At 33.4% G+C, this 27,813-nt stretch overlaps 4 protein-coding genes across 9 annotated transcripts; 1 reads left to right on the forward strand and 3 right to left on the reverse strand.

Moving 5' to 3' along the window:
* Positions 1-1,285: 1,285 nt before the first annotated feature.
* LOC112791246 (uncharacterized) lies at positions 1,286-7,236 on the reverse strand. 3 transcript variants are annotated; one of them, XR_003197184.3, is made up of 10 exons: positions 6,907-7,236; positions 6,490-6,584; positions 5,446-5,693; positions 5,076-5,231; positions 4,800-4,956; positions 4,583-4,725; positions 4,432-4,467; positions 2,681-3,742; positions 1,613-1,877; positions 1,286-1,498 (listed from the first exon to the last, which is right to left on the reverse strand). XR_003197184.3 is itself a non-coding variant. In XM_025833992.3 (8 exons), exons 2-8 carry the CDS (start codon positions 6,563-6,565, stop codon positions 3,029-3,031), a joined length of 1,530 nt encoding a protein of 509 aa, XP_025689777.1. In that variant the 5' UTR covers positions 6,566-6,584; positions 6,907-7,236; the 3' UTR covers positions 2,525-3,028. The 3 variants fall into 3 exon arrangements, 1 of the variants encoding a protein (XP_025689777.1); XR_003197183.3 differs by having other exon boundaries at positions 1,286-1,877; XM_025833992.3 differs by lacking the exons at positions 1,286-1,498; positions 1,613-1,877 and having other exon boundaries at positions 2,525-3,742.
* Positions 7,237-8,812: 1,576 nt separating this feature from the next.
* On the reverse strand, positions 8,813-13,514 carry LOC112791247 (uncharacterized). Of its 2 annotated transcripts, none has more exons than XM_072233436.1 (5): positions 12,913-13,514; positions 11,273-12,660; positions 10,212-10,412; positions 9,662-9,813; positions 8,813-9,550 (listed from the first exon to the last, which is right to left on the reverse strand). In XM_072233436.1, exons 2-5 carry the CDS (start codon positions 12,615-12,617, stop codon positions 9,086-9,088), a joined length of 2,163 nt encoding a protein of 720 aa, XP_072089537.1. In that variant the 5' UTR covers positions 12,618-12,660; positions 12,913-13,514; the 3' UTR covers positions 8,813-9,085. The 2 variants fall into 2 exon arrangements, with proteins under 2 accessions (XP_072089537.1, XP_025689780.1); XM_025833995.3 differs by having other exon boundaries at positions 11,273-12,647; positions 13,017-13,322.
* A 1,000-nt stretch (positions 13,515-14,514) lies between these two features.
* Positions 14,515-18,121, reverse strand: LOC112791248 (uncharacterized). 2 transcript variants are annotated; one of them, XM_025833996.3, is made up of 10 exons: positions 17,839-18,121; positions 17,718-17,749; positions 17,476-17,546; positions 17,222-17,287; positions 16,993-17,033; positions 16,695-16,831; positions 16,342-16,432; positions 15,982-16,053; positions 15,723-15,835; positions 14,515-15,016 (listed from the first exon to the last, which is right to left on the reverse strand). In XM_025833996.3, the coding sequence occupies exons 1-10, from the start codon at positions 17,919-17,921 to the stop codon at positions 14,910-14,912; spliced, it is 813 nt and encodes a 270-aa protein (XP_025689781.1). In that variant the 5' UTR covers positions 17,922-18,121; the 3' UTR covers positions 14,515-14,909. The 2 variants fall into 2 exon arrangements, with proteins under 2 accessions (XP_025689781.1, XP_025689783.1); XM_025833998.3 differs by having other exon boundaries at positions 17,476-17,540; positions 17,839-18,052.
* Positions 18,122-19,663: 1,542 nt separating this feature from the next.
* LOC112791249 (MICOS complex subunit MIC60, mitochondrial) lies at positions 19,664-26,741 on the forward strand. 2 transcript variants are annotated; one of them, XM_025833999.3, is made up of 12 exons: positions 19,664-19,965; positions 20,093-20,156; positions 20,886-21,578; positions 22,269-22,373; positions 22,475-22,627; positions 22,771-22,848; positions 24,456-24,548; positions 24,722-24,841; positions 25,219-25,296; positions 25,450-25,629; positions 25,987-26,088; positions 26,229-26,741. In XM_025833999.3, the coding sequence occupies exons 1-12, from the start codon at positions 19,955-19,957 to the stop codon at positions 26,460-26,462; spliced, it is 1,911 nt and encodes a 636-aa protein (XP_025689784.1). In that variant the 5' UTR covers positions 19,664-19,954; the 3' UTR covers positions 26,463-26,741. The 2 variants fall into 2 exon arrangements, with proteins under 2 accessions (XP_025689784.1, XP_025689785.1); XM_025834000.3 differs by having other exon boundaries at positions 19,665-19,965; positions 20,889-21,578.
* The last annotated feature ends 1,072 nt before the right edge of the window (positions 26,742-27,813 follow it).

Consider the following 27,813-nt stretch of genomic DNA (forward strand, 5'->3'; position numbering starts at 1 on the left):
TATTGGGCCTTTTGTTGCAATTCATTATATAGTATCTGAAAGATTCTGACGCTAACAAATTTTGATTTTTGTTATTAACAAAATAATCTCCGAAAGATTTTAAAGTTTGACAAAAGTGACCAACCATCAATTGAGTTACCTGGAGTTAACGTTTAGAGATGACGTGTTAGTTAAACCCTAATCACTCCACCACCTCAAATTTTTTGCAACTTCCAACCTTGAAAGACTAAAGCCCAGTTTGGGTAAATAACTTAAATAAGTTCTTTTAGAAAAGGAGCTTAAAACATAAGGACTTTTATTAAAAGCAGCTTATAAATAGTCACCAAAAAAAAAAAAAAAAAAGCAGCTTATAAATAAGTTATTTTGTGTTTGGATTTTTAGTTATAAAAGTACTTATTTTAAAGTTGTAGCGTTTGGATAAATAACTCAAAAATAATTTTTTTTTTATAAAAAAGAATGAATATTAAAATAACCATGATAACAAATACTTTCCAATATTGAATGTTGATTTTACATAACCTAATCACTAATATTGTGTATGATATGATAGGTGAAAATAAAAAATAAATATAAAATATGTGTCAATGTATATTTTATTGCTGTTTTTTATTTTTTATTTTTACTCCTATTAGAACTCTCTTCTCCTTTATTGAGGTCAAGAACTTGTTATAATTAACTATGAAAATAATAATAAGCTATAAAATTAAAACTGAAATTTCATACCACACTTGAATACAAATTTAATAATAAAAAATAGTGATAAAATAATAAAAAATATTTAGAAGGAATATATGCAGTAAGTTGTTCAGATGTAATATTGTCTGAAAATGTGGAGTATCAATACTTCCATCAGATGTTACGTAAAAATGGTGAGACTTAGAACATTGCGTGAGAATGATGGTGGAAGGCCAATACTTCTAGCAGACGTTGTGTGAAAATGGTGATGAATGGTCAGCATTTTTTCATAGAATCAAGAAGGAAAGTAGATTTTTTTGTTTTAAAATTATTTATTTTAAGTAAGTGGTAAAATGACTTCTCGAAAAGTTAAAAGCTTTTTTTAAAATAGTGCCAAACACATAGATTGCGACTTTTTGTAATCCAAAAGTAAAAAAAAAAAAAGTAGCTTCTGCTACTTCCCAAACGGACTCTAAAACCCACTTCCATCCTCGTTCTTTCACCCAAACTCAATCAACCCCTTCCTCAAAAATCAAACTACCCCTATTATGTTGTTATTATTTCCTTAATCTTCTCCCCTTAATTCTAAAAAATTTCAGAACCATGGAAATATGAAATCCGTGCTCTTTTCAAATTCCTCACATTAACAACACCAACACCAATACATTAACAAGTAACAAATCCTTCGAACGAGCGTCTATACAATCATGCAAAGATCTCAACTTTACCCTTCAACTCTCTAATGGGACCACTGCTAATTTATCCACCCTGATCCCTAACCTCGACCTCAAATCTGCCATCCTTAGCCACGCGAAAGGTTTCACTTAGAATTTCGATAGGGATCCGCAACAACAGTAATAACAATAATCAGTTTCAAAGTCTAAAGAATCAAAATCAGAACTTAAAGCATAACCAGAGATAGTACGAAGGGAAATACTTGAGAGCCTTGGAATGAGAATAAGAGTTGCGGTAGATCTTGAAGGTGAAGAGGATCAAGATGAGACCAAGGATGTTGAAGATTATAGAAACGTAACCGAAGAGGATGAAATCGCAACTGAACTCGCTGGCCTGAGCAATGAATCGGATTGTAAAAGGAAAATCCATGAGTGCGAGGGTAATTTGGAGAAAGCGACGGTAGAAGACAAGAACGGAGTAAGTGCAACCAAGAAGCAAATCTGAGTCTGCATTTAAGACACCTTGTACTGCCAAAGAAAACCGGGATGAGTGACAAAAGGGAAGGAGAAGTCCAGTGAAGGAATTAGAAAAGAAGAAAAAAAAAAGGGATTAGGATTTTTAAAATTGAAATTGGAGCAATTTTAAAATTATAAAAATTAAAAGTGGATAATTTTTGTAAATAATTGTTAACTGACAGTCTGACACATCATCCATAAACTTAAACTACAGGTAATTCAATTGATGATTAATCAATTTTATCAAATTTTAAAATTGTTCGAGAATCATTTTGTTAATAAAAAAATAAGATACTATTGTTAATAAAAAAATAAGATACTATTTTATCACCACAAAATCTTTCGAATATATATATATATATATATATATATATATATATATATATATATATAGCAAAGATTAGACACCAGAATCCAATCTCACTCTTAGATCTTGGCCGGGATCCACCACCATTCCAATCTTACTTTGGGCCTTTCCGGTCACTTCAAGGGACCAGTTTTAATTCCCGATTAGGATTATTAGGATATTTAAAGCAAGCAAAATAAAGATAAAAGATTATACAAACTCAAGTACGTTGAAACCCAAGAGAGAAAAAGAATTAATTAATTAAATAAGATCACATTACTTACCAAAGATATATAAGAAAATAACATCAGAATTTAATAAATTTCAATTCTAATTCTAATCTCTTGTGGTAGAATAGCAAAAAGTTGGCTCATGTTTGTCAAATACATCACTTCAAAATTGAAAAACTTGATAACATAGCTAAACAAATACACAGGAGAACGGGATCAAATCAAATAAAAATCTATACCTGGGGATTATTTTATCAAGGGATTATTATGGCTGAATCAAAGGCCGCGGCATGATTGATTGGTCTCCTCATCAGTATATACAGTAAACATCAAAATTTGTATTGAGATCTCTTAAATATTTTGTTCATGATGGGGCGTCTCCTCTCAGTCTTGGATGAAGTTGTTTAGCAAATTTAGAATGTTGCAGTTAGATACACTCCCTTCTAATCCTGGGGACCAGGGTGCCATAATGCCATTTCATAGAGTTTCCCCCAACTATTTGCCAGCTCAACACCAGCCATCAATAAATTAAGAATCCAAATTTATTTCAGAGATCAATTTTGATTACAGTTTTACTATTGCTATTCTCACATAGATTGTTGATGATTACCATAGTACACCATTCCAGGTGGTTGAAGTGGTTGGAAACCATGTGGTGCTGGGGCTTGCTGAGGCATATGTACGGGAAGATGCTGAGTTATAGGTGCTGGCGGTTGCTGACTTATTTGCAGTGTCTGATGCGACATAGGAACCATTGACCCCATCATATGGGGTGGGGGTGGTCCTGGTGGCAATGGTGGGATGCTACCATAGGCATAAGGAGGAGCGACAATGCCTACTGTTGACTGCAAATATTGCTGGGAGGGGGGATTTTGTATCATCTGATATTGACCTTGTGATGCGGTAGCTGGATTTAGGGTGGTGGGTTGTGGTACCACAACTGAAGGATATGACTGAGTTTGAGTGGCGAGTAACTGTTGTGAGGTCATAAATACATTTCGATCTGATGTAGGTATTGATTTCTCAGGTGGAGTGGACTCGGAAGCTAGACCAGCATTTTTGGCCTCTTCTGCTGCAAATGATGAGAGTACAGAACTCATGATCAATTGAGAGGATGAAGAAGCTGCTAGCTTATCGGCAACCTCAGCAGCAATCGCAGCAGCTGACCTCTTAGTTGCTGCTTCTAATTTTACATTTGCATTGGTAACTGAAGTCATTGCAGTCGATGCTTTATACAAAATATCTTCATTGTCAAGTCGCCTTCGCATGGAGCTAGCCTCTTCTACCTGTGCTTGTGCTACCTAAAAGTCATTTAATGAGAAATACGAGCATAAAGTTCAAATTTGCAAGTATCATCATTAGCAGCAAAAACATCTTCAAGTTTCGAATCGAAAGCATACTCAAATTAGAAATGGAATTCAATGCTCAACACTTCACATTTTTCTTTAATGATACCACCAAACTTTTACTTTTTAAATAAGCTGGAAACACTGAGATTTACTAAAATTATGCAAGCACACTAGTTTTGTTAACTACTGAACTCCCGTATGCTGAAGTTTTTAATCAGGCAAATGCCTCTGCTAACCAGTTTAAATTTGCTCAAGAAACATATATTTTGAAATTCAATATAATTGGTTTAGGTCCAAGAAAATTTTTAGTGTTGCCTTTTCCATCTGAACTTTTTAAGGGAATACCAAATACTGCCTAAGAAAATGCATTTGTTATGACTTACGGGAGTTACATTAACTTAATGGAAGTTCATCCATTCATTGCATTTTATGCTACTAAATCTTTTGAAGCTTACACTAATTATGATAACATTATTGAATTCAACATGATGCCCCATAAAATCTTAAGATTATGTGGTAGAAACACAGAAGTAACTAAACGGTAACAAACCTAGATAGATGACAAATAAATAACACTTACTACCAATACAAAGCTAGTCCAAATAGGACAGTTTTCTGAGTTAAACAATCATGATATATACCTGAATTTGAGTTCGAACATTCTCCAGTTCAGATTCCTGAAAATGTATACAGAGGATTGCAAGATGTATCAGGAACTGAAAATATCAATGTGAAACCTAGTAACAGCAGAATTTGAGCACAAACTATTGAGAATATGAAGTGATAACTTGCCTGCTCATGCAAAGCTTCTTTCAACTGAGATACAAGTGCTGCTCTACTTGCTTCAATTAATTTAAGACTTTCAACACACTGTTTCAAAATATTTTCTTGCTGCTCTAGTTCCTTAGACAAAGTTTCTCGCTTGGGATCCTTTGCTGAAAAGAGAAAACAACATAAGAACCCTGGATTTCAAAACTCAGTTGTCACGTCTGTTTTGTAGATAGCTTACCAACAGCACATGCAGTGTCAACATCTTTTTCCATCTTTCTCACACGATGAACAGCAGACTTGCATTTACTCATCTCTGCGTCTTCATCAGGTGGTTCATTGAGCACCATATCAAATGCTGAGACTATTTTTTCTGCTGTACCTCCAATGGACAATTTCTGAATTCCATAAAATTACGTCAGTTGCAAGTTGGTTTGAAGGAAGCAAGAATGTAGAAAGCATAAAATGCTATAGTATAAATTTGGGGGAGGGGAGCCACAAAGGTACTCAGCCTCACTGTTCTAATGGAGCGAGAATCCCTTTTCACAATTTTCACATTACGGGATCGCTTTTTGTTGATTTCCAATGGTGGAGGTGCATCTTCTCCAAGTACTACAGCTTTAAGGTTGTGTGCCTGAGATCTGAACACTCTCCTTTGCTCCCATATGTCAAGCTAAAGTTACACAAGCACCAAGTAAAATACAATGAAATCAATATCTCAGTATGTAAACCATTTGTCAATATTCTATGCGAAGTTCAAAACTCATGCATGAAGAATATGGAGTAAAACACTTCATGACCATATCACCCCGTACTTTTTCATCCATTTTGATTAGAAAAGGTTGTATTCACAAGTACAAACTTCCAATGCAGGAATAGGGACTTACCACCCTAGATGCCACCTGCTTTGCTTGATCATCACCTTTCTCAAGAACATCTTTAAGTGCTGCAGGAATAACCTTCCAAAACTCAGTTACAAATTCATTTCCTTTGCGTTTGCTGTTCTGCAGGATGTCATTTGCAAGATACAGAAGAGGAACCCTCTGAGCTGTCTCTGAATTGAAGAATTGTTTATTCCATGTTTCTACAACTAGTTCTGCTTTGCTCCGGTGAAATATACACCAATGTGATAAAGCTATACATGGAGTTAATGATAACAAATTATCTTGAACCTATAACCAAAACATGTACTTCATAGAACTAACTGAATCTAAATATGCGGTTAAATTGACCTTCGCAAGACAAAAAGAAAAGCCATGAAAAACACTAATTCAAACACTCACTCCAAGTTACACCACCAAGCACTTACATGTTGATGTTGATCTTAAAACTGAAATAAGCATGGCAACAATTATTATATAGGTATATAGGAACAACGATAAATCTAGGGATGCTGCAGCACTAGAAAACCCTTTTCAGGAAACAACTGTGTCACTACAGTGCAGGTCCTAAATAGAAAATACAGAAGCCAAAAAAGGAACATGATTAAATACATATGGGCAAGAAGAATATAGATGCCGTCAGAAAATTCAAGATCAAATTTTTCAATGACCCAAAACCAGAATGGACTTAATTCAACTTAACAAAGCTGATGCAAAACTGAGAGCTTCATAAATATATAAAAAGAAGTGAATATCCATTTATACAGTGATTGCAAAATTAAATTGGAACGTTCATTAACTTCTAGTTACATATAGATAACACGAAACATTGAAACAAATCTACATTTTAAATAATACTATCCATAGCTTTCTACTTGCAGTTTCCCCACACAAGAACTCATCCAGAGAGAGTCATACAGTCCATGATATTCTCCGTAAACCGCAAAACTTAAATCTGACTTGGCAAAGTAATTCGGAATTCATATGGTTGAAAAGCGAATTCAATCAAGAAACATCAATCAAGCACAATGAAAGAAGAAAAAAGGATACTTTCAATACATTGCTGGGTGCTGTTAAGCTTGGACAGCTTGTCAGCGAGTATCTGCTCGCTGAAGACGCTATTCATAGCTCCCCTGCCAACCAACCTGCGGTACAAAAAAGAAAAATGACATTAAACGAAACCCTAGAAACAAAAACCAATTGAACGAATATAAAGGCGAAAATTTTAAAATTTTAAAACACTAAAACCCTAAAACAGAATTAAAATTGAAAAACCCAAAATGGGGGGAAACTGAAAAGTGGAAGAAACAAAAGCAGAAGCAAGTTTGAAAAAAACGGAAGCAATAAGAAAAGAGATTCAAATTGAGCTAAAGCAAGAGTGGAGAATTAAATCCAAATGAAACGGTTCATATGAAGAATTGAGTAAATGCAGAATAAGGAGAAGAAAGAGGAATTGAGCTGAAATACCAAGCAAGAGCAGCAATGCAAAATGAATCCGAAGCAGTTGAAACGCGGCGTAAAAGGTGAAGGCTTGACTCTTGAGAGTGAATGAAGGAAGCAGAGAGAGGGAGGCAGGGAAGGAAGGAATGTGCGTTAAAGAAGAGAAGAGAAGAGAAGAGTGTGTGTTTTATTTATTTAAAAGAAGAAAAATGTTTATTTTTTTAGGATTTATGTTTTGTCCATTTGGCGCAAACTGTGGAACAAGTTTGTCTTAAAACGGCGCACCTTAGTTCCGAGTACTTAGATGCAACATTCACACGCACTCCACTTCTAATCACCGACTCATCCTGCAAAATCAACCCATTTCACCAGGAACGTTTCTTCTTCTCCTACTTTTTTAATTGACACTTTAACAAAAAAAATCTTGTACAAGGATTGGATTGAAAGATAAAAAAAAATATGTATTTTTATTAAATTCATTGATTTAAAAATATAAAAGAAGACAATTATCATGAGTTTTATAACAAGATTTTTACTTTTCAATAAGCAATGGTGAATGGACACAAATAGAGTCAAATTCTCTTTCATCATTAATTATTAATCTGACTAATTTCTCTATTTATTACCCAAGTCAACTTATTTTCTTAATATGGATTTTTCTTTTATGCGGCAATTAAACATAAATACTATTACGTATAAAATTAAGCAATTTAATTAATATGAATAAAAAAACAATTTAATGAAAAAAGAGTAATAATAGTTTAGTGTGTGTTTGTATTAAAGTTTACAAACTTAGATTATATTATTCAAAATTAGGTTTAGATAAAAATTATTAAAAAAATATAAATTTATATCATTTAAAATTATATTATTTTAACATTCCTTGACTATAATTTTTTTAAAAAGAATTTAAATTTATGTGCTAAAATTTAGTATTTTTTTAGTTATAATTTTTTAGTACTCTTTTTTAATACTCTTTTTGTATTTAATTATATCTTTCTAATAGAATTCATATTATAAAAATTAACAATAATAAATAAAATATATATTAATTTTAAAATACATAGTAAAAAATGTACAAAGTCAAATAAAAAAATAAAATTTTATAAAAAAATATGTATTAATAAAAATGATTAAAAAAATTTATATAAACAATGAGTACTAAAAATTCTATTAAAAAATATAAAAATATACATCAGTAAACAACAAAAAAAGCTCTAAACAAAAATATTCATACTATTAACAAGAAAAATAAATAAAAAATTGATAAAAAATCAAAACTTAACAGAAAATACTAATAATAATATTAAAATTTATTTATTTGTAAAACATAGCCATAAAAAAAATTCAAGAACTCTAATAATTATTTTTTGGTATCTCTTGTAAATGAGATTAAATGGCAAAATTAGTAAAAAAAATCTTCAATTAATTTTTCAATCTATTAATTCAACGCAAAAGTTAAATGCATAAGCGGTGAATGGAAGTTTAAAGCTAAAATGGTGTTCAAGAAAATACACTCTTAATCATTTTTCTTTGTTTTCTCTTAATTCTTTTTCTCATTTTTTTGTTTAACGACAATATCTTTTTTAACAAAGTCTTTGGGGACTAAGCCAAATATTTTCAAATGTTTAAACCTATTCTAAACTAAAAAATTTACAACGATCAAAGTAGAACATTTTGAAAATATAGAAAAGGCAAAATTTCATGAATATAACATTACAAAATTATCTTATTCGTCGCTATCAAATATAACACTACAAAGTACTAGTAATTTTGTGAGTGACCTCTTGCTAGTGTGTGTATGATAAGGGCCAAGGCTACATAATTATCAGATTCGCCTGTTCCAAATTTCCTGAGGTAAATAATCTTTCCCAAGTCCAAGCACACCATTAATGCATTCACGTAATTATTCCAAAATTCAATTCCAAGGAAAAAGCAAAGCAAATTCTTATGGAAGTTCATTCGATTTGGCCAAGGATACCTTACAAAGTTCATTAGTGTGACATTTGGACAAATTTAGGTTTCGAGTTTCGACCCATTCAAATATAAATTACCATATACTTACCATTGATATAACAACAACAACAACAACATCCTACCTACAGTTCCAAGATGAGAATTTACGAAACACGTGTTAACTAAAAAATGGTAAGAAATAAAAAAAAAATCATAAAAGCTGACAGGGAAGAATCATTGCACTAAATCCCTACTTCTTGATGCTTCTGCCCCGTGCCGCAAGTTTTGCTGCAACTTTCTCTTCAGATAAAGGTAGATAGTAAATTCGAGGAGTTGCTCTGGTTTTGCGAAACAGATCATCCAGTGTGACCATAGGTTGGTCAACATTCTCTGGAAGGGGTGGTAGCTGTTCTCTTGCTGCTGGAGGGGTTTTTGACTGTGGTGTTGGTGGAGGAGGGAGGGTAGATGGAGCAGGTGCCTGCTCTCTGCAGCGACGAACGGCAGGCTCTGGCTGTAAGGAAATGGGTGTCAGTGTTACGGGAGGAACTGCTGAACCATCATTGACAGAGGCAACCGGAACAGGAGGAGGTTCTAACTTCATTTTCACTTCTTGCGGATCGACATATTCCGCAACCAAAAGGCGTCCACCATTTGGAGGCCATTGCAGATTATACACAGCATTGCGTGTCTCAGTGGCTTCTTCAACAGATGAGTACTACATCACAACACAAAATATTGATTATATTTATATGATGACTACTAACCATAACATCACAGGGGGACCTCCATGTCCGGAAGATGAGTATGATTATGAATAAAATCTTACAGTGACATAGCAATGGGTCTTTATTTGGTCCATCCAGAAACTGACAACATTCCCAGTTTTACCAAGAAGTTCTTGCACCGCTTTTAGAGTAAAAGGGCGTAGGAATTGATCAATCCTGAGGGAATTAGTTGGTGCCCTTTGTGATGGTGGAACTGCCATAGATCAAAGCAACACAACTTAGGCTAGGAAAGAGCCGGAACACTATATCTAATGGTATGACAAGAAAGCTAAATCCAAAAGATACAGAAGGACACAAAAACAGAAACAAATAATACTACTTAATGTTTGGAACCATAAACATAAATCAGTAAGGTCATTTATGCTAAAATGAAAACTCAAGAACTGAAATTTATGTTATGCGTATCCCATAGGCCTGAGCTGTGGTTTGATAACTGTGCATAACTAAACTTTGAGTGTATTGATTTCTTTTTCATTTCACTTATTTGGATTACAAGAAGGGTTTAAAATTGATATTAATTAACTCAGCACCAAAAGTAAAAGCACCAGCTCTTCTCAGCTAATAATCCAATTACAATGAATATCAACTTACCAATACGCTCCTTGAGTGAATCATCCTTCCCTGAGGAATCAGATCTGGAGAGGATGTGCTTCAAAGTAGCTGGCTCATCCTTTGGTGCAGCAACAGGCCTGAGAGCAGGACTTTGTGGATCTGAGCTTTTAACTGTTTGTGTTTCAGAGTTCCAACTTCGTTGCCGCTTGGCACGCTCATTAATCTCATCTGATGATTGTTCTGTGATGCAATTTCCATATTAGAACTGAGTATAAAAATGCTACCATAAACTGATAACAGCAACATGCACAGAATGCAGCATAGATTGCACATGGATCTCTCATTCAATTATCTCTATCAAAAGACAGGATTCCTCCACCACTTTTCCAAAGAAATTTTGTATTTTTTCCAAAAGCTAGGGAAAAAAATAGAAGAATGTTATTCACAAAGGAACACAGGTTGAAGTTATATTCAGTTCTCAAATTTCAAACGGAAAACTAAAACTGCTATGACTGAGAAAATTGATTTTTATATTTCTGTTATATTAGCATGGCAGATTGGCAGGTGCCATTTTTGCAGTTTATTGTTGAAAATTCCAAACAATCTTTGATTAACTTAACTGTTAATGGTGATGATCCTAAAGTGGATTTTGTGAAATACTTTTCATATAAATAGTTATTCACAAGATAGTTTTAAATATTTTTTTATAGCATTGGTTCTTAATAAACAAATTCCAAATAAGTAATTCTACACAGTATAGTAGAGACTCCTCACTCCATGAAGGGTTGTGTTAAGCTTGTGACAGCCAACGTAAAATTCTGTCACATCCCAATCCATGGACACGACATAATGACGTCTTTGATCCATGTAGCCGACCCCACTTAGTGGGAAAAGGCTTTGTTAGGTATAGTAGAGAGTCCATGGATAATCTCCATTCTCCACATGAAACTGAACGACCACTAAATAATATCGAGCTTCTCCATGGTTAGAAAATGCAGAAAACATTCAGAACACTCAACAATGTAATACAAAGAATCTAAAACACTTGGTCAAAGTCCAACAGATCATCATGGGGATTAAAAACAAAAAAGAAAAATTACCATGAAATTTTCGTTTCTCAACAAGAGAAACTGGAGGTGTATGATTGTCTTGGCTGGTATCATCACCTTTTTCTAAAGATGGACCATCTCCCTCAACTAAAGTACTACCTTCCTCCTTCACATTAGGAACTTCAAAATGCTCTCCCTTGTCTTTTAGTTCATCATCATCAAACTTAGAATCAACTTGTTTAATCTCTGGCAAATCCTCCTCCATGGAGTCATCACCAGAGCTTCTATCGAAGTTTAATTTCTCTGGATACCCAACATCTTCATTATGGCTATTGATCTTGTTCAACTCTGGACTTTTGTTATTATCCTCATCAGATGCCTTTTTCTCATGTAGCTCTCCAACATCCATTGGTTGTATTTCGTCATAAACAGCAACATCATATCTGGATGATGGTTCTTCCACCATATCTGGCCTAACAATCTCTTGTTCTAATTTAACATTTTCAGCAATTATATTATCCTTTAGTTCATTCTTTTGATTAATTGACACGGAATTAGTAGAAATAGAATCAGATTTTACTTGAGACCCTAAACTAGAGCTGACCTCAGATACCTGATTTTCTGGAACTGAATAGTTGGCCATGAGATCCTTGCCGGGAAGCTTTAGGTCACACTCCAGCTGGGGCTTCGAGTCTTGATTATCCAGCTGCGAGTTTGAGTCCTTATTATCCAGATGTTCTTTTGACTCATTATTCTCCTGGTTGGTTACCGAGTCACCATAGTCCTTCTGTTGTTCTGCACTATATGAATCGTGACTGCTGACTACTACTTCCGTTGAAACACTGTCAGTGACCGTAGTGGTGGGTATCTCCATGGTAGGTGCATGAACAATTTCTGAGGACTCCACATTTGTAGAATTTATATCGACAGATGAATCCATGTGTTCAACTTCTTCATTCACAGCAGGTGCAGTACTATTAATGTCAAATGGGACAGCAACATTGTCCAGCTTGTCACTCTTGTTGGCATCATTATCCACAACCTCTGAAATATTTTCAGCACCAACGGTTTCAACTGGTTTAGTTAAACTGGAAGTACCCTTTTCAGCCATTTCAACTGTTTCATCATTTATAATCGTATCGACAACTTCAGCAACTACAGGCTCCGTCTGCGAATCTTTTAGCACAGAAAGATCACTGTTGAAACCATTTGCCTCATCCTTCTCTGAAGCCTCGGCAGCCTCCCTTTCAACGCGAAGAGCTTCATCCAAACGTTTGATCAAATCATCCTTCAAACCTTTGGTCGTAAGTTTCCTTCTCTTCAACTCCTCTTTCAGCTCCGTAACCTTCCACTTGTCAATCGGTCGATTGGCAAGAATTGGATATTTTGATGACATTATAACCAAATCAACTAAGCTTTCCCTAACCTGGAGTGGCAAACTATATTCCACAAACAATCAACAAAGAAAACAAACAAAACGTCAATCAAAAGATTATATTACCAATTCCATTTATTTTCATCTCATTACAAATTGAATTGAATATGATAGTGGTGGTAGTGTGGCGATGATGATAATTATAAGGGCCTTCTGGGGAATTTCAAAATAAGATATTAAATTTGAAATATGTTGCACACATTTTGTAAGTAAATAATAATTATAAAAATAGATTCGAACATGAAAAAGTACTCACATGAAAGTTTGTCCTGCTTAATGCGCGAAACCCTAATTGCAGAAGAGAAGAGGGAGAATTAGAGAAGCAGCAACGTCGAAATGAAAGAGAGAAAGAGAAGCTACCCCCAAAACAAAAACGAACGAATAGATTTCGCAATCTACACTCTCACTATACTCTTCGCCCCTTCGCTCTCAGCTCGTTAATTTTTTCCCATTCCTGAAACACAAAAAAAAAAAAAGCAAAACCAACAAAGCAACAGATAAAACTGAGATTCAATCCCAAAGAATATTTTGTCCAGGTGAGGGAGACAATCATAAAATAACGGAATTGGAAAAAGCGCGAGATAGATTTTTTTCTTTCTGGTTGCTGTTCGTTGCTTGTGTTCTAGGGCTCTTGTGTTGGGCGTTGTACTTGTACGTCACTTTTTTTTTTGCGGTTTTTGTTCCACCCCGATGTTTTATCCAGATATGAGGACGAAAATCTCCCGTAATACCGATACTGCCCTCTGTGACACGGGGCTGCGACTGCATTTGTTGGCTTGCTGCCGTTACTAAAGTAATGTGGATAAGTGGATTGGCAAAAATAACTTCCCATCTCTCATCTTTCATTTATAATGATTCAATCTCCATAGGAAAGTAACTATCCATATATAGCTGATTTATCCATTTTATGAAAAAATTGCTTTAGTGACATCAATAATAGTCATATATAGCTGATTTTTGTCAACGTCAATGGTGTATTAATCTTTATTATTGTAGTTAATTTGTTCCAATATGGCGTATTTTACAAAAAAAATTTTAAAGTTGTTTTTCATTGAGATTTTTTTAAAATAAATAATTTAAATATTTTAATTTGTGGATATAGATAATTTGTAGCATATATTTTGTTTAGATGATAAAATAAAAATTAATAAATATATTATAAATTATCTATATTTATAAATAAAATATTTAAATTATTTATTAATACAAACAAAACGTTTTTCATTTGTCTTTCCCACCGTCATACTGCTTTCTCCATTAACTGTAAATGTCAGCACAAATTCACATAATACTTTGGGACAAAGGTAAAGCATTGCACCAAGAATGCAAAATTTAGAAAAGAATTTATATGGAATTAATAGTCAAACTAGTCCATCATAAATAAGCCATTTTTTTAGATTTATTCTTAAAAGATTTTTTCAATTAATATTCTTCATTACTCCGCGACTAGTAATATGAAATAATAATTAATAGCATATATGACATATAACATGTTCAATTAGACATTGACTAAATATATTTACAAAAGTCTATCAATTTAATCACTAAATCATATTAGGAATAACCGAATAAGATTTTTATAATTAGAAAAAATAACTAAATTAATAAATTTTCATAAACATATTTGGTCAATATCCAATTAAACATATCAGATATTATATATGTTATCAATTAATATTTTACAACATCAATCTTAGAAAAAAATTATTAATGAAATGACTGAAGAACAAATATGATTAATTCGTAATCTTTGAAAAATCAATTTGATTAAAAAATCTTTCAAGAATAAATTTAACAGATATCTTATTTTTCAGAGACTAATTTTGACTATTAACCCTTTATACGGGACCTCTTTGTGTTAGTAATCACTATAACAGTATAACTCAATATGTAAGTTTCTTAAGTAAAATAATCATAAATCTTACCCTAAGTGTATATAAAATGAAGACGTTGATCTAAAAAGAAAGAATTAATATAAAACAAACGCTTTGGACTCTAAAAACTCTTATAGCTATAAAGAACTAGGATAACAAACAAATTTACACGTTCAAAATCGAAACCTAACAAGGTCATACGTTCATATTTAAAATACAATATAAATAATTATGTTAGCAAAGGAAATGGCAAGTATAGGCCACAGATGACGATAGTACACATCTTTTGTCAGCCAAAGAGCTTTGCCTCCAGATTATTCTGATTCCGCGGCATGGTCATAGGTCTGAGCAATATCGTATTAAGAGACTCAAAATGCATCTACTCACTTTCCTCATCACTATTTACCAAGTTCAAATGGTTCATATTCTTTTCAAGAGGTGGAAGACCATCTTCAGAATCAGAGGAGCCTTTATCCTCACTCTCAACTATGTGCATGCAACAGCAGAAGATACGGAGCTCATTAATCCAAACATAATTTCCGATGTTACCATACATATACAACAATATTTATTATATATAAAATAAAATAAAAAACAGTATTAACACAGAATAATTAATTAAAAGCAGCAGAAGTCAGAAGCGGATTTATGGCTTCATGCGTTACTTTTGAAGAACCAATGTAAAAGACATTGAAAACTGAGAAGAAAGTAACTTTCTATTCAATCTGCCCCAGAAAAGTTGATGTTATGACATAGACATATGAAACCAAAATGATAAACAATTTAAACATAAAGAATATGAAGCAAAATGTTATATTACGAGCACTGTGGATTTGCATCAGCTGTATACTTATATTCACTAGTTTTGTTCCCTTATTTGGATCAATAATTCAACATTACCAGAGCATACCTTCCTCACTAAACATACAGATATACTGCTAAAGTAGATTTAACAGATGGAATTTTAATCGTGACAGCCAACAACCTGAAGGCAAGAGTAGTTGAATTCAGATCCTCATAACTAATATGAGGTTTAGAGATCAGATGTACGTCTTACTCCCATTGCTAGAAACAATGACCCCCATAATGAGACAAGGCAGAAAAACTATGATTACACCAAGGTTAACCCTCCTTATTGAACATTAACTAATTATGGCCTTTATTTTTTTGGGGTTAAAAAGTAAAGGCATACCTTCAGTATCAGCAGGGGCCCTTGGAATCTGACTCTCTTGTGACAGCCAAGCATTTTGAACAGCAATAATATCAACACTGTTTTGGCATTTGGAGTACGCCTTCAGTAATTCCCTGGATTGATTGATTAATAATAGATATTTATGAATATCAAGGAGCTTATGAAGCTACATGCAACCCAGAGTCAAATTAATATCAAAAGTAAATAACATCTTGATAAAACATAATTACATAATAACCATATAAATTGTCAATCATACCGGTTCAGGGACAAAAAAGCATGGCCCCATTTGAACTTGTCAAGCAATAGTTCTGCCGATTCATCTTCCCCACTGCAAGGCAAAGAAAAAATTTTGAATTAATGTTTAGTTCTTAATAACCAAGCAAAATAGGAGGAAAACTAATATAACGGTAAAGGTATGCCTCCTGCAAAGTGCAAAGTCAATTTATTAAGCTAAGACCATGTAATAGCAATCTAGTAGCAAATAAGCCCACACAGACAGTTCCTGACAAGATATCCATATTTTTCTTTTGAGGTAAGGGGAGAGAGAGGGGGGACAGGGTTGAAAAAACACCAAAAATAAAGATATTATCCAATCACGGATAAGGATATTTGGTACCATATTATTAAAGCAGCAGATAAGGCCTCTACACATGATAGCTGACATGGCCGACCATAATTTACTGGATTTGCTGCTACAAGCCATGGCACTGCCATAAACAGAAAATATTAGAAAGTAATCATTACAACCCCACACAGGTAATAGTTGAGAGGCAACTTATAAACAGGTAAGAAAGATTAAATGAATTTGTGCTAGAAGAAAATTTTAAACGTCATGGAGAACTATAGCAGTATTTGTGTCAAGCTTAGATGTTCCAATACATGGTATAGTGTAGCATACACAAACAAGCATTGATAGCCAACATCACTAAGCAAATGTGAATATAGTCATGTCAGTAGATAAGTTCATACGGAGGCGTGGAGCAGTGCAGCGCAGCCTCACAAAAGGCACATCATCTAAGCGTGCCCAAGAGCAATCCACAACAGCCAATCCTTTCAGCTTTATTAAAGAGGAATCTTCTCTTGAGACACATTGCTTTCCAACAGGACTGTCAAACCATAATTACAAGAGATAATCACTAATCATATTCATGCTAACATGTTATGATCTTATGATATAAATATAACATGAAAATAAACAATGTTCTAGGAACAATAACATTCTTCAGACATATAGTGGGAAAACAAAAGAAAGTTAATGAGGAAGTACCTTAAAACAATGCCTCCAAATCCATTACTAATTCGTAACTCCTGAAACAACTCATTCAAAGCTAGGTGTCAGGACTACTCAGCATACAGACTAAAGTATTTTTATATATGCATGCTCATGGCTATCCATATAAGTTTGTATGTAGACCTAATCATATCATATCTAGAAAGTAATCAAAGAATGAAGGGGAAAAAAGAGAAAGTTTAAGAAAAAGAGAACAAGTACTTGCCTTTAACATACCCAGTCTTGATAACTTGCGACCTGTGCATCTTTTGATATCACATTGTCCAAAATCCTGAGTCAACAACATGAGAACCAATCACATAAAGAATTTAAAGTTCCATAATTACAAATAATCAAATATGCAAATTGAGATTTATATACTTCACAAATAGGAACATTCCCCGTACATGTCACTAATCAACCACAGAAACAAGCATTTGAATTGAGATGAACATAGGAATAAATTGGGAGAATGCATACCCACATTGCAAGCTTTATTTTGGGTTTCGTCATCTCCTGCTCCTGCTCCTCCACCTCAACTGTTTCTGCAACTAAAAAACATGCAGAGTTTCATTCATAGGGGGGATAACAGATTGGGCTTCATGCCCCTTTGATTATCAGAAAAAGAGAAAAAAAAATTAAAGATATCGCGCACTTGAAAACAAGGAAGATATTGGATTTCATTGAGAAATAAAATAAGTAGAAATAGAATGTATAGGCACCTTGAACAGAAGAGGACTGAGCATCATCGTCTCTGAAATAGATTGAGGCAACAAAAACCGCGTCAATTACGAACACCGAAAAGAAAAAGAAAAAGGAAAGAGATGAGAAAGATGAAGTTACAGTAAGAGTTGATGGTCTCGAGATGAGTGAGGGCGATGGTTCCGTTGATTTTTGAATCTCCTGTGTCTGTTATTGCCCCCCATTTCACCTCACTTCAGCTGGGAAACCCGGCGCCGCGGCGTTTCGCGGTTTCTGGTGCTTCTGCAGTTCTGCTATTCCTTCCTTTTGGCTTCTTGCTTAAACCCCAGCGTGCAGGGTGCATCCCACCAGGGGCATTTCAGTCTTTGCACCTTGGCTAGTATAGTTTCATTGTTTTTTTTTTGGTGACTAGTATAGTTTCCTTGTTTTAAAAGCTTCTATTTTTTATTTTACAAATACAGAAATAATTTTATACTCAAAATCACATTTGTAAAAGTAATAATTCTTAGTGCGTATTTAAATCGTTATTTCTCAAATTAGAGTTTGAATGAAATTAATTTTGGGTAAAAATAAATTTGTATTAATATGATTTATATTTTAGTAATTTTTATATTAAAATTGATTTTAATAAAATAAATATTAGGATAAAATGCGTATATAAGTCAAAGTCATATCAAAATTTTACAAATCAGCCAAATTAAGAATTGATATATGAATCAGCTAAATTTATATATATTTTTTAATTATTTTGCATGAAATAAAATAATTTTATTAATTTTTAAACTATTAATTATGTAAAAGAATATTATTATATTTGAAATTTGAGCAAATATAATTTTTTAATAAATTTATTTAAATTATATTACAAAAAAAATTGATTTCATACAAAATAATTTTAAAAAATGACTTAAAAAATATCAGAGGTGCTGTAAAAATTTGTAATAGCTTATGCATAGTAATACCTGTAATTCCAATGAAAAACACCCTGTTTCGAATTATTATGGACACCAAAATATGAGTAGTTCGAATCAGTGTGATTCGAATTACTATGAATATTTAATTCGAATTCCCCTAATTCGAACTACATGAAAATTTGCTTCTGGTTGATTCATGTATGAATTTTCAATTTGGCTGATTTGTGAAATTTTAGTATGCCTTTAGTTTATATGCACGTTTTACCCTAAATATTATTTTGATAATATTAGTTAAAGATACTTTTAAATAAATAATTTTAAAAAATATATGTCATTAAATTATAATATTATTTTTTTATGTATGTTTAATTTTGTTATACTTTTTTATATATTTTTTATATTGTATATTTTAGCATTCTTAGTATTCTTTTTTAATATACCATAATTTATTATTATTATTATTATTATTTATAGTTAATTTTTTTTTAATTTGCTTTACCTAATGAAATTGATAAATTATATTATAAAAAGAGAATAACAAATATAATATACAAAAATCACAATTATAAAAATGTATAATATCAAACAAAAAAATTGATAAAAATTATAAATAATAAATAATAAAAAAATTTATATATAAATAAAGAGAAATAATAAAAATTCTATAATAAACTCTTATTAAATTTAAGAAAGCAAGAAGGAGAAAATTTTAAATTTTTTGTATCTTTTGAAATTTTTTTATTTATTCTTTGTTTTTAATTTTTTATTTTATAATTAAAATTAATTAATAAATGTATAATTTAAAAAAATAAAAAATTATAAAATTAAATTTTTTAATAATTGTTATAATTTACAAAAACATTACACTATGATTAATTAATTAAACTAACAAAATTTAGATTAGATTAAAATTAAAATTAATTATGATAAGTCAATTAGTTTTATTTCAATTAATAATAAGAAGATATGTTATAAAAAATAATTTACCCTCTAATTTAGAGAGAATTGAATAGTTCACCTAATTATTAATTATGATTTTCCTCCTCATTAATAATATTAAAATCACATAACAAGCACCTGAAAAGTTTGGGAGAAAACTGCAAAATTGTGTTGTATTCCTATCCCGGTTGCTGTAAGAATCGACAGCAGACTGCAGTAGTAGAAGAACACGGCAATCACCAATCAATCAATCAATCCACAAACACACTCTTATCGATCTCCAATTCAACGCCCTTTCCACACTCATCTAACCCAGCTCCTCTAATCTGGTTCAGTCATTTCCTCATACACCTGGGGCGCATTCTCGTTTTCAATCCTCTCAGAGCCACCCACGCCTCACTGCCATGTTGCGGAGGTACGCCTCTTCAAATCCAACGAACTCACCATTTTTATTCTTGTTTTTGTATTTCTTGCTTACCCGCTCTTTTGATTTTATTGGCCGTGGTTTCAACCTTGAATCCATTGTCTCGTGCGAGTTGCAGGTCGCTTTTCGAAATATCCTCTCGCCAAACGCTCAGAAGGAGCCCTAGATATGTTGCAAATCAGGTGCCTGTGTTCTGTTCAAGCTTTATTTTCGATGCCATTCTTGGAATTCAGTTTCATATATATGTTTTTATAATTTGGGCACTGGAATTGGTTGGTTCTGTCACATATGCTAGTAGTCTTGTCATTTGGATTTTAATTTTCAACCATTGGGTCTTACACTTTATAATAATTTACCTAAAACAAGCATTGGATCATGGATTGATTATTAACTTAAGAAAAACATTTGGTCAATAAACATGCTAATTCACTTTCATAAGTATGTCATATTCTCATTACTTCTACTTCAACTACATTCAACCGGACCAAATAATTTTTAGTATCATCCTTATTTCCTATTTATTTTATTGTCCATGCTTAACACAGTCAGCCACCACCAAATGTAACTTGAAAAATATTACATGAACCGTCTAATGCTAGACATTGGAGCGATTAGGATTTCTCAAATCTGTAAAATGTGGAATTGGTTACAGGTAGAAATTAGGATAGTTGAAGGCCCATTAAGTATGAATGAGGGGTTTGGAGGCGATAGCCTGGGGTTTAAGGCTCAGTCAGGTAGCTTTTAGGGTACTCTGTTCAGAACATGCACCCTTAGGATGTTTTCGTTTGATGGTTTCTGGGGTAATAGAGGATCCTTAATTATATCTGTATTTGAAACAAAAAGAACATTTAAACCATGTTTATTATATTATTTACCTAATTTATCTTAAAAAATCTCTTCATTTAATTCAGCAGATACCTTCACATCTATCATCACGAAAGAAATTATCAACTGCATCTAAACCAGATCCTGCCCCTGCTCCTGGCTCTACAGGCAAACCACCAGAGTCTAGTGGCTCTCCATCAAAGTTTCTCATTGGAACTGTTGCTTTAGGTGCTGCTTTTCTAGCAGCTTACCAAACTGGTTATTTAGATAAATATCTTAAAAAAGAGCAGCTTGGTGCTCATGAGGAAGCTCAGATCAAGGATACCAATGGAGACTCACAAAATGTACAACCTTCAGTGGACCAGTTCATTTCACCTCATAGGGAGACATCTAACAATGAAAATCTTGTGTCAGAGCATGCAGAGCAGAAGGTTGATAATCATTTTCCACAGTTGGAAAATGTGAAAGAAGATAAAGGTGATAAACCAATTCAAGAGCAAGACAAATCCGATATAACTGTAGATGTTACTGCTCCTACCAAAGAAAACCTGTGGCCTGAACATCCTCAAGGCAATCTAACATCTGATGATCAAAGTAAAGCATCTGTGGTGCAATCTGAAGGGAGTTTTGGCATAAGAAGCACAGATACTGTTACTGCCCCTAGATTGGAACAGGGAATACAACACACATCCACATCCACACAGATTAGTACAGCTCTGGATGAAAATGGGATGACAAACATGCAACCAAAACAACAAGAAGTGGAGGAGAGAAGAGAGGTACGTATGACTTTTCCATAGCTTAATATTGAGGTTTAATCACTATAAAAACTACAGCCTTCTTAGTAATAATCACAGTTTCACTATGATAGTATAATGTGTGGCCTATGAAATGATTCAGTTAACAGCTAACATTACCCAAGGATTTTCCTTGTTTCCTTAAATGAATATTGACATCAACAACAAACAACAACAACAAAGCCTTGTCCCACTAAGTGGGATCGGCTACATGAATCAAACGACGCCATTGTGCTCTGTCATGTATCATGTCTACAGAGAGACCGTTTACATGTAGATCTCGTTTGACCACCTCATGGATGGTCTTCTTAGGTCTTCCTCTGTCTTTCGCCCCTTGTCCATCTTCCATCTCATCCACCCTCCTGACTGGATGTTCTATCGGTCTTCTTCTCACATGTCCAAACCACCTGAGACGCGATTCAACCATCTTTTCCACAATGGGTGCTACTCCAACTCTCTCCCTTATATCTTCGTTCCTTATTTTATCCAATCGCGTATGACCACTCATCCATCTCAACATTTTCATCTTTGTCACACTCAGCTTATGTTCGTGCTCCTCTTTAGCCGCCCAACACTCCGTACCATAAAGCATAGCCGGTCTTATAGCGGTGCAATAGAATATTGACATCAACATTGCTTTTAAAACATCTTTCCTTTATTACTCTATTATAGAATGCATTGGATAAAGATAGGGAACATCAACCTGGTCTCCTTGAGGAATATCACTTAAGGAATGGAAGAAGCCATACTTACGGCCATTTTTCTGTAGAAAAAGAGGTAATTTAAATCTCACATTTAGATTTTTTCCCCCTTTTCTGGGTGCTATATATATTTTTTGATATGGCGCATGGGTTAAAGATAATGTGTTTACATACCAGGCACTTAATGGTGCGACAAAGGGATCGCAAGGTGGATATATTTCTGAGGATGGGAAACTGATTCTTGATTTCATACAAGCCATTCATGCTGCGGAAAAAAGGCAGGCTGACTTAGATTCACATGTTTTTAATGAAGAGAAGAAAGTGTTGAAGGTTTGGGCTATATCATGGATCATTTCTATGACTTACTGTCTACTCTCTGAAATCTTCCCTGTATTTGTGTCTTTTGCTTTTTATTGTTTAGTATGATGATGAACTTTTTTATATTAACTTGCATATCATGCTGTTCTTGTTAGGAAAAATATGAAAAGAAGTTGAAAGAGGCAGCTGCCAGGGAACTTATGCTTGCTGAAGAGGCTGCATTGTTGGACAAGGTGAACACGTTTTTCTCTTCTCTAGTCCATGGGTTGGAATGAGTAAGCCTGCTCCAATTTTCCTAAACAGAGAGCTAGTCAACAGTCATGTATAATGGATTAAGTGTTTGTTTCGATGTATGCACTTTTTATTCAACACATTTACATAGTCTTGTTTGTGAATATGACAATTGGGTAAATTACTATTTTGGTCCCCAATGTTTGGGTCAAATCCTAATTTGGTCCCTAACGTTTCAAATGTCCCATTTCTATTCCAAAAAGTTTTAAACGGATTCAATGTTGTCCTACCATTAAATTTGACACGAATAATTAACAGTGAGTGATGTGGACATTAATGTTATTGTTAACTCATATCTTCTTCCGTATTAGAAAAGCATTACCAAAACCTTTTTATAACATTTTCTCTTCTCGATTTCCTTCTTGTAAATAAACCCTAAATCCTAATCATCAATGCTTCAAAATCAAAGGAAAAGCTTTTACGTTGATTATCGTTGGTGGGTTGATTTACTTTCTTTTCTATTCAATACACTAATTGTTTATATCAAATTTAATGATGGGATAACATTGAACTCGTTTGAAAATTTGTGGGATTGAAATAGGACGTTTGAAACATTTTGGGACTGAAATAAAACGATTGAAACGTTAGGGGCCAAATTAGGATTTGGCCGAAACATTGGAGACCAAAATAATACTTTACCCTATGACAATTTAAGCAATACCATGCTATCTTGAGTTTGACTCAATAGTATGGCAGGTCTAATAATAGTACTTTTTAAGAAAAAAACACAGAAGGAAAGTCACTTCTAGGCTTTCAGCTATTTGGTTTATAAGCTTATTCAAACAAGCTGCACAAATATTTTTTCTTTTATAAAAATATAATGAAAGGTAAAATATTAAAAGTACTTTTCTTGCAAAAAGCCATTAAAAGGTGGATCCATATTCTCATAGTAATGATTGGAATCAAATTCGACTCTTCATTTTGTCAGGTTTGTTTTGTTATTTTGATATGGTACGTTAAATAACACCACCGTATACATTTGACTGTTTTAATTGGCTATTAACATAATAAGTTTATGAAATTCGATCAAATCAATTCCAAATTGAGGGATTTCAATGCCTCAAGGTCCCCTCAATTTGGAGTTGATTTGATGTAATTGCATAAACTTATTGTGTTAGCCAAGTGTGTGTTGTGGTTAGTGTGGTGTCACATCAGCAAATTTTGACGCTATTAGCAAGGGAAGTGGCAGAAGGACTAATGTGACTAGCTTAAAATCTTTGAAAGATGAATTTGATTAAAAAAATATTTCGGGGATCAATTTGGAAAACGAGTGATCTTTCAGGACGAATTTGACCATTTACTCGTTTCTTTTTAGTGCTTTAAAATGTGCATTTTGAGCAGTAAGATAAGTTAGAATATCTATAACATCTCAGAGCACAACAAATGACTCTTTAAAATTCCGACTTTTGACTTCCAAAAAAGTTAAGAAAAGTTCATGAGTGGTGATATCTAGAAACCCCAAGTCATTATCTTTCCTCTGTTCTTTTCTTTTCTCGTTTTAAATTAATAACAATGACTATTATTTATTTATTTATTTATTTATTTGCAGGAGCTAAAAAGAGAAAGAGCAAAGGCGGTCCTTGCTATGAAGTCACTTCAAGAAAAGATGGAGGAAAAACTGAAGACAGAACTTGAACAGAAGGTACACATTTAGACTTTTGTTGGTAATATAACTGTATAAGTACAGTCTCCCCCCCCCCCTTTTCCTTTTCTCTCTTTCTACTATCTTTTTACTCTTATTATTATTCTTATAAACTAGATGATATTTGTTAAAAACTTAAAATCTAAAATCAAGTTTGTCTTTGGAAATTGCAGGAAGTTGAAACAGAAATGAAGCTGAATAAAGCTCAGGAATTGTCTAAGGCAGAGTTAAATGCAGCCATAGCAAAAGAGAAGGCAGCCCAAATTGAAAGAATGGCTGAAGCAAATATTAATGTGAGCCTTCTTTTTAAGTTAAGGAAACTAGATTTAAATAAGTTAAACTTTTTAAGAATTTACTTCAATTAATTTATGAAGCGGATATGAACTCGTGTGGAGGCTCATGGAAAAATAATAGCCGTATAGCTTCTTATAAGTTTGATTAAAATTTTCTGCAGTAAGTTCTGTCATCAAATTCCAGAAATTAGTGTAACATGTAAAGTGACATCAAGTTGCGGCTTTAGCCGTTTTATGCCTATTTAAAACAGTTCATAATCTATTTTTCACCATTCTTTGCAAATCGATGCTGCCTGTTCATTTACATGGTAGGTTCTTTCACTTAACATATATGAAATCTAACTAGATTAGAAATTTCTTTCACTCCAATCCTCTAGATCAATGCCTTATGTATGGCATTTTATGCTCGGTCTGAAGAAGCTCGTCAAAGTCATGCTGCTCAGCATTTTGCATTGGTAAGTTTTCCCAGTTTTCTCATTCTGATTCTATCTACTATATTTAATATAAAGGAATTTAATGGCTAAATATTTGTTTATGTTCTATTTATTTATTTTGCATTCTGTTCATCAGCTTTTCCCCATTTCTTTGATTGTGCATGAATCCTGCAGGGAGCTCTTGCACTGGAAGATGCACTTTCCAAAGGATTGCCAATTCAGACAGAAATAGCATCGTTGCAGTCTTCTCTTGAAGACACGGATAAAGATTCAATTTTGAATTTAGTGCTATCATCCCTTCCAGAAGAGACTCGAAACAATGGCACAGAAACACCACTGCAGTTAAAGCAGAAGGCAAGTTGTGTTTCACCTCTTGTTGGCTTTTCTTTGATCACTTGTATTATATGAAATTTGCTACTTTTTCGTTGATTATTCTTCTTCTTCAATATTTTATAGTTGTTATTATTTTGGACCTTGCATATCTTTTACTTGAGATAATCTGCTGAAAGTTTAATACTCTATATGCTTGTGTCATATGGGGATTTTGACATTCAGCATTTATACAAAACACTACTAGGATTGAGTACAAAGAAAGTTCTTGAATTATTGAACAATGTAATTATATGAACTGCATTTGTCTGTTACCATGTGAATTCTGAAAGAAAACACACAATTTTGGATGCCTTAGATATTGTGCCTATTCTGTTGCAGTTTGATTCCTTAAAAGGGACATTACGACACTTCAGCTTCTTCCCACCAGGAGGTGGTGGTATATTGGCCCATTCTTTGGCACACATAGCATCCTGGTTGAAGGTATGTAGATAACTGACATATTTAAAGCTGTGCTTCATGTAAAAATGGTTGTGGGTCAGTTGACTATTTGGACACAATTTTTGTTTTGCCTTCTGACAATTCACTAGTTTTATTTCTTTTTGGCACTGGCTTGTATTCAGGTTAAGGAAGCTGACCAATCTGGCGAAGGGATTGAATCTGTGATTAATAAAGTTGAGAATTACTTGGCTGAAGGAAAACTTGTTGAAGCAGCCGAATTACTAGAAGAGAGTGTAAGAGGCACCCAAGCTGCAGAAGTTGTTGAAGGTTGGGTGAGGCAAGCAAGAAACAGGGCTATTTCTGAGCAAGCTGTTGTTTTCCTTCAGTCCTATGCTAATTCTATTGGCTTTACATAGTTCTCAATTTTTGAATATTTACATATGCCATGTTGATTTAGTACCCAAGTCTGCAGAGTGAGTTTATACATAGTTGGAGGATGCCACCGGGAGGTTCCCGAATTGTTGACCCAAAGGGATAACATTTTTTTTATGTTCCATAGCTGCTGAAATTTGTAGCCCCAATTTCAGTCTGTATAATTTCCGTTTCCTTACCCCAAAATGACAGAAATCTTGCATTGCTCACATGGAAATTTCAATAATATACCTCAGGCTACCAGGACAAGGTTGGATGCCAAATATGTGTATCTTGATTTGAATTTCATGCATTCTTCTCCATGATTTCTAGAGTGATAATACCTAGTTGGCTAGTCAGCTATTCCTTCAGTTACATATTGAATCCAATGCACGCGTTAACGAGTGGTGTTGTATTATATAATAGCTGAATTCCACTTATGTCAAAACTCACTGGTATCAATATCATTGTTTTTAAGGTATCCGAATGAAATGAAAGCATAATTTTTATACAGCGTTTTGTATTTTTCCTTGAAAGCAGAGTTTAAGAAAATATATTTGTCATAATTACATAACCAGATTTGATCGTGCCAGTCTAAACCTGTGTCCCAAAATTGTTCCTTTATTTTACATTACCAGTATTCAATGATAAGTTTGTTTTCTGTTACTAAGAAATTTCTAATTTTTTTTCAATGGTATCTTCTAACCCAATAGGCTAAGGATTAATCCGTCATGGATTGAAGATTCATTTAAGAGTTTGTTGTTGGCCAATAGTTATCGTATGCACAAGATGAGATTAGAATTCTCAACACGGACTCACTCGAATAACTCAAGTTGTTTATTTTTCATGTTTTTTTTAGCATGAGAAAGACAAACAAATATTTATTTGAGCTAACGAGATTTTCATTTTTGTATTTCGTAGCTTTATTTATTTGGCCTAAATAATAATAATAGAGGAATGCAAAGTACTGTTTTCGGCTGATAGTGTGCAATACTAGATACAGTATATATTTATTCAGCTTAATTATTCAAACTATTGTTTTTTCGAACTTTTATATGCCCTCTGATTAATTGTTGAGTCCAAAAGATGGCCAAAAATTCTCATGTACTAAAAAACGATTGCATTTTATTCAAACAAAGCATGTGATTATCTTATTTATAAGAATCAGTGTAAGCAAGTTAATTTCATCGTCACATGACCTGCACGGCCCAAAAAAGGTTTATTGTGCAAATGATAGAACGTGAACACGATTATTGTATTATTAGCCCCTCAAACGACAGGAGTAACGACTAACGTGTCTACAATCTCAATCATGATTTTGGTAGCATATCAACTTCTGTATGGAATAGTTTATTT

The sequence above is a fragment of the Arachis hypogaea genome, chromosome 3, assembly GCF_003086295.3.
Source record: "Arachis hypogaea cultivar Tifrunner chromosome 3, arahy.Tifrunner.gnm2.J5K5, whole genome shotgun sequence".
In the NCBI taxonomy this organism is placed as follows: Eukaryota; Viridiplantae; Streptophyta; class Magnoliopsida; order Fabales; family Fabaceae; genus Arachis; species Arachis hypogaea.

Coding starts and splice junctions, on each gene's coding strand:
- LOC112791246 (XM_025833992.3), bottom strand. CDS start 6,565: ATGAATAGCGTCTTCAGCGAGCAGATACTCGCTGACAAGCTGTCCAAG. Junction 5,232..5,445: donor AGCAGGTGGCATCTAGGGTG/GTAAGTCCCTAT, acceptor GTGTAACTTTAG/CTTGACATATGGGAGCAAAG. Junction 4,957..5,075: donor ATTCTCGCTCCATTAGAACA/GTGAGGCTGAGT, acceptor TATGGAATTCAG/AAATTGTCCATTGGAGGTAC.
- LOC112791247 (XM_072233436.1), bottom strand. CDS start 12,617: ATGTCATCAAAATATCCAATTCTTGCCAATCGACCGATTGACAAGTGG. Junction 9,814..10,211: donor TTCACTCAAGGAGCGTATTG/GTAAGTTGATAT, acceptor GATCTATGGCAG/TTCCACCATCACAAAGGGCA. Junction 9,551..9,661: donor AGACCCATTGCTATGTCACT/GTAAGATTTTAT, acceptor GTTGTGATGTAG/TACTCATCTGTTGAAGAAGC.
- LOC112791248 (XM_025833996.3), bottom strand. CDS start 17,921: ATGGGGGGCAATAACAGACACAGGAGATTCAAAAATCAACGGAACCAT. Junction 16,433..16,694: donor CTGCACTGCTCCACGCCTCC/GTATGAACTTAT, acceptor TGTTTATGGCAG/TGCCATGGCTTGTAGCAGCA. Junction 15,017..15,722: donor GGCCCCTGCTGATACTGAAG/GTATGCCTTTAC, acceptor GCATGCACATAG/TTGAGAGTGAGGATAAAGGC.
- LOC112791249 (XM_025833999.3), top strand. Junction 21,579..22,268: donor AAGTGGAGGAGAGAAGAGAG/GTACGTATGACT, acceptor ACTCTATTATAG/AATGCATTGGATAAAGATAG. Junction 25,630..25,986: donor CACTGCAGTTAAAGCAGAAG/GCAAGTTGTGTT, acceptor ATTCTGTTGCAG/TTTGATTCCTTAAAAGGGAC.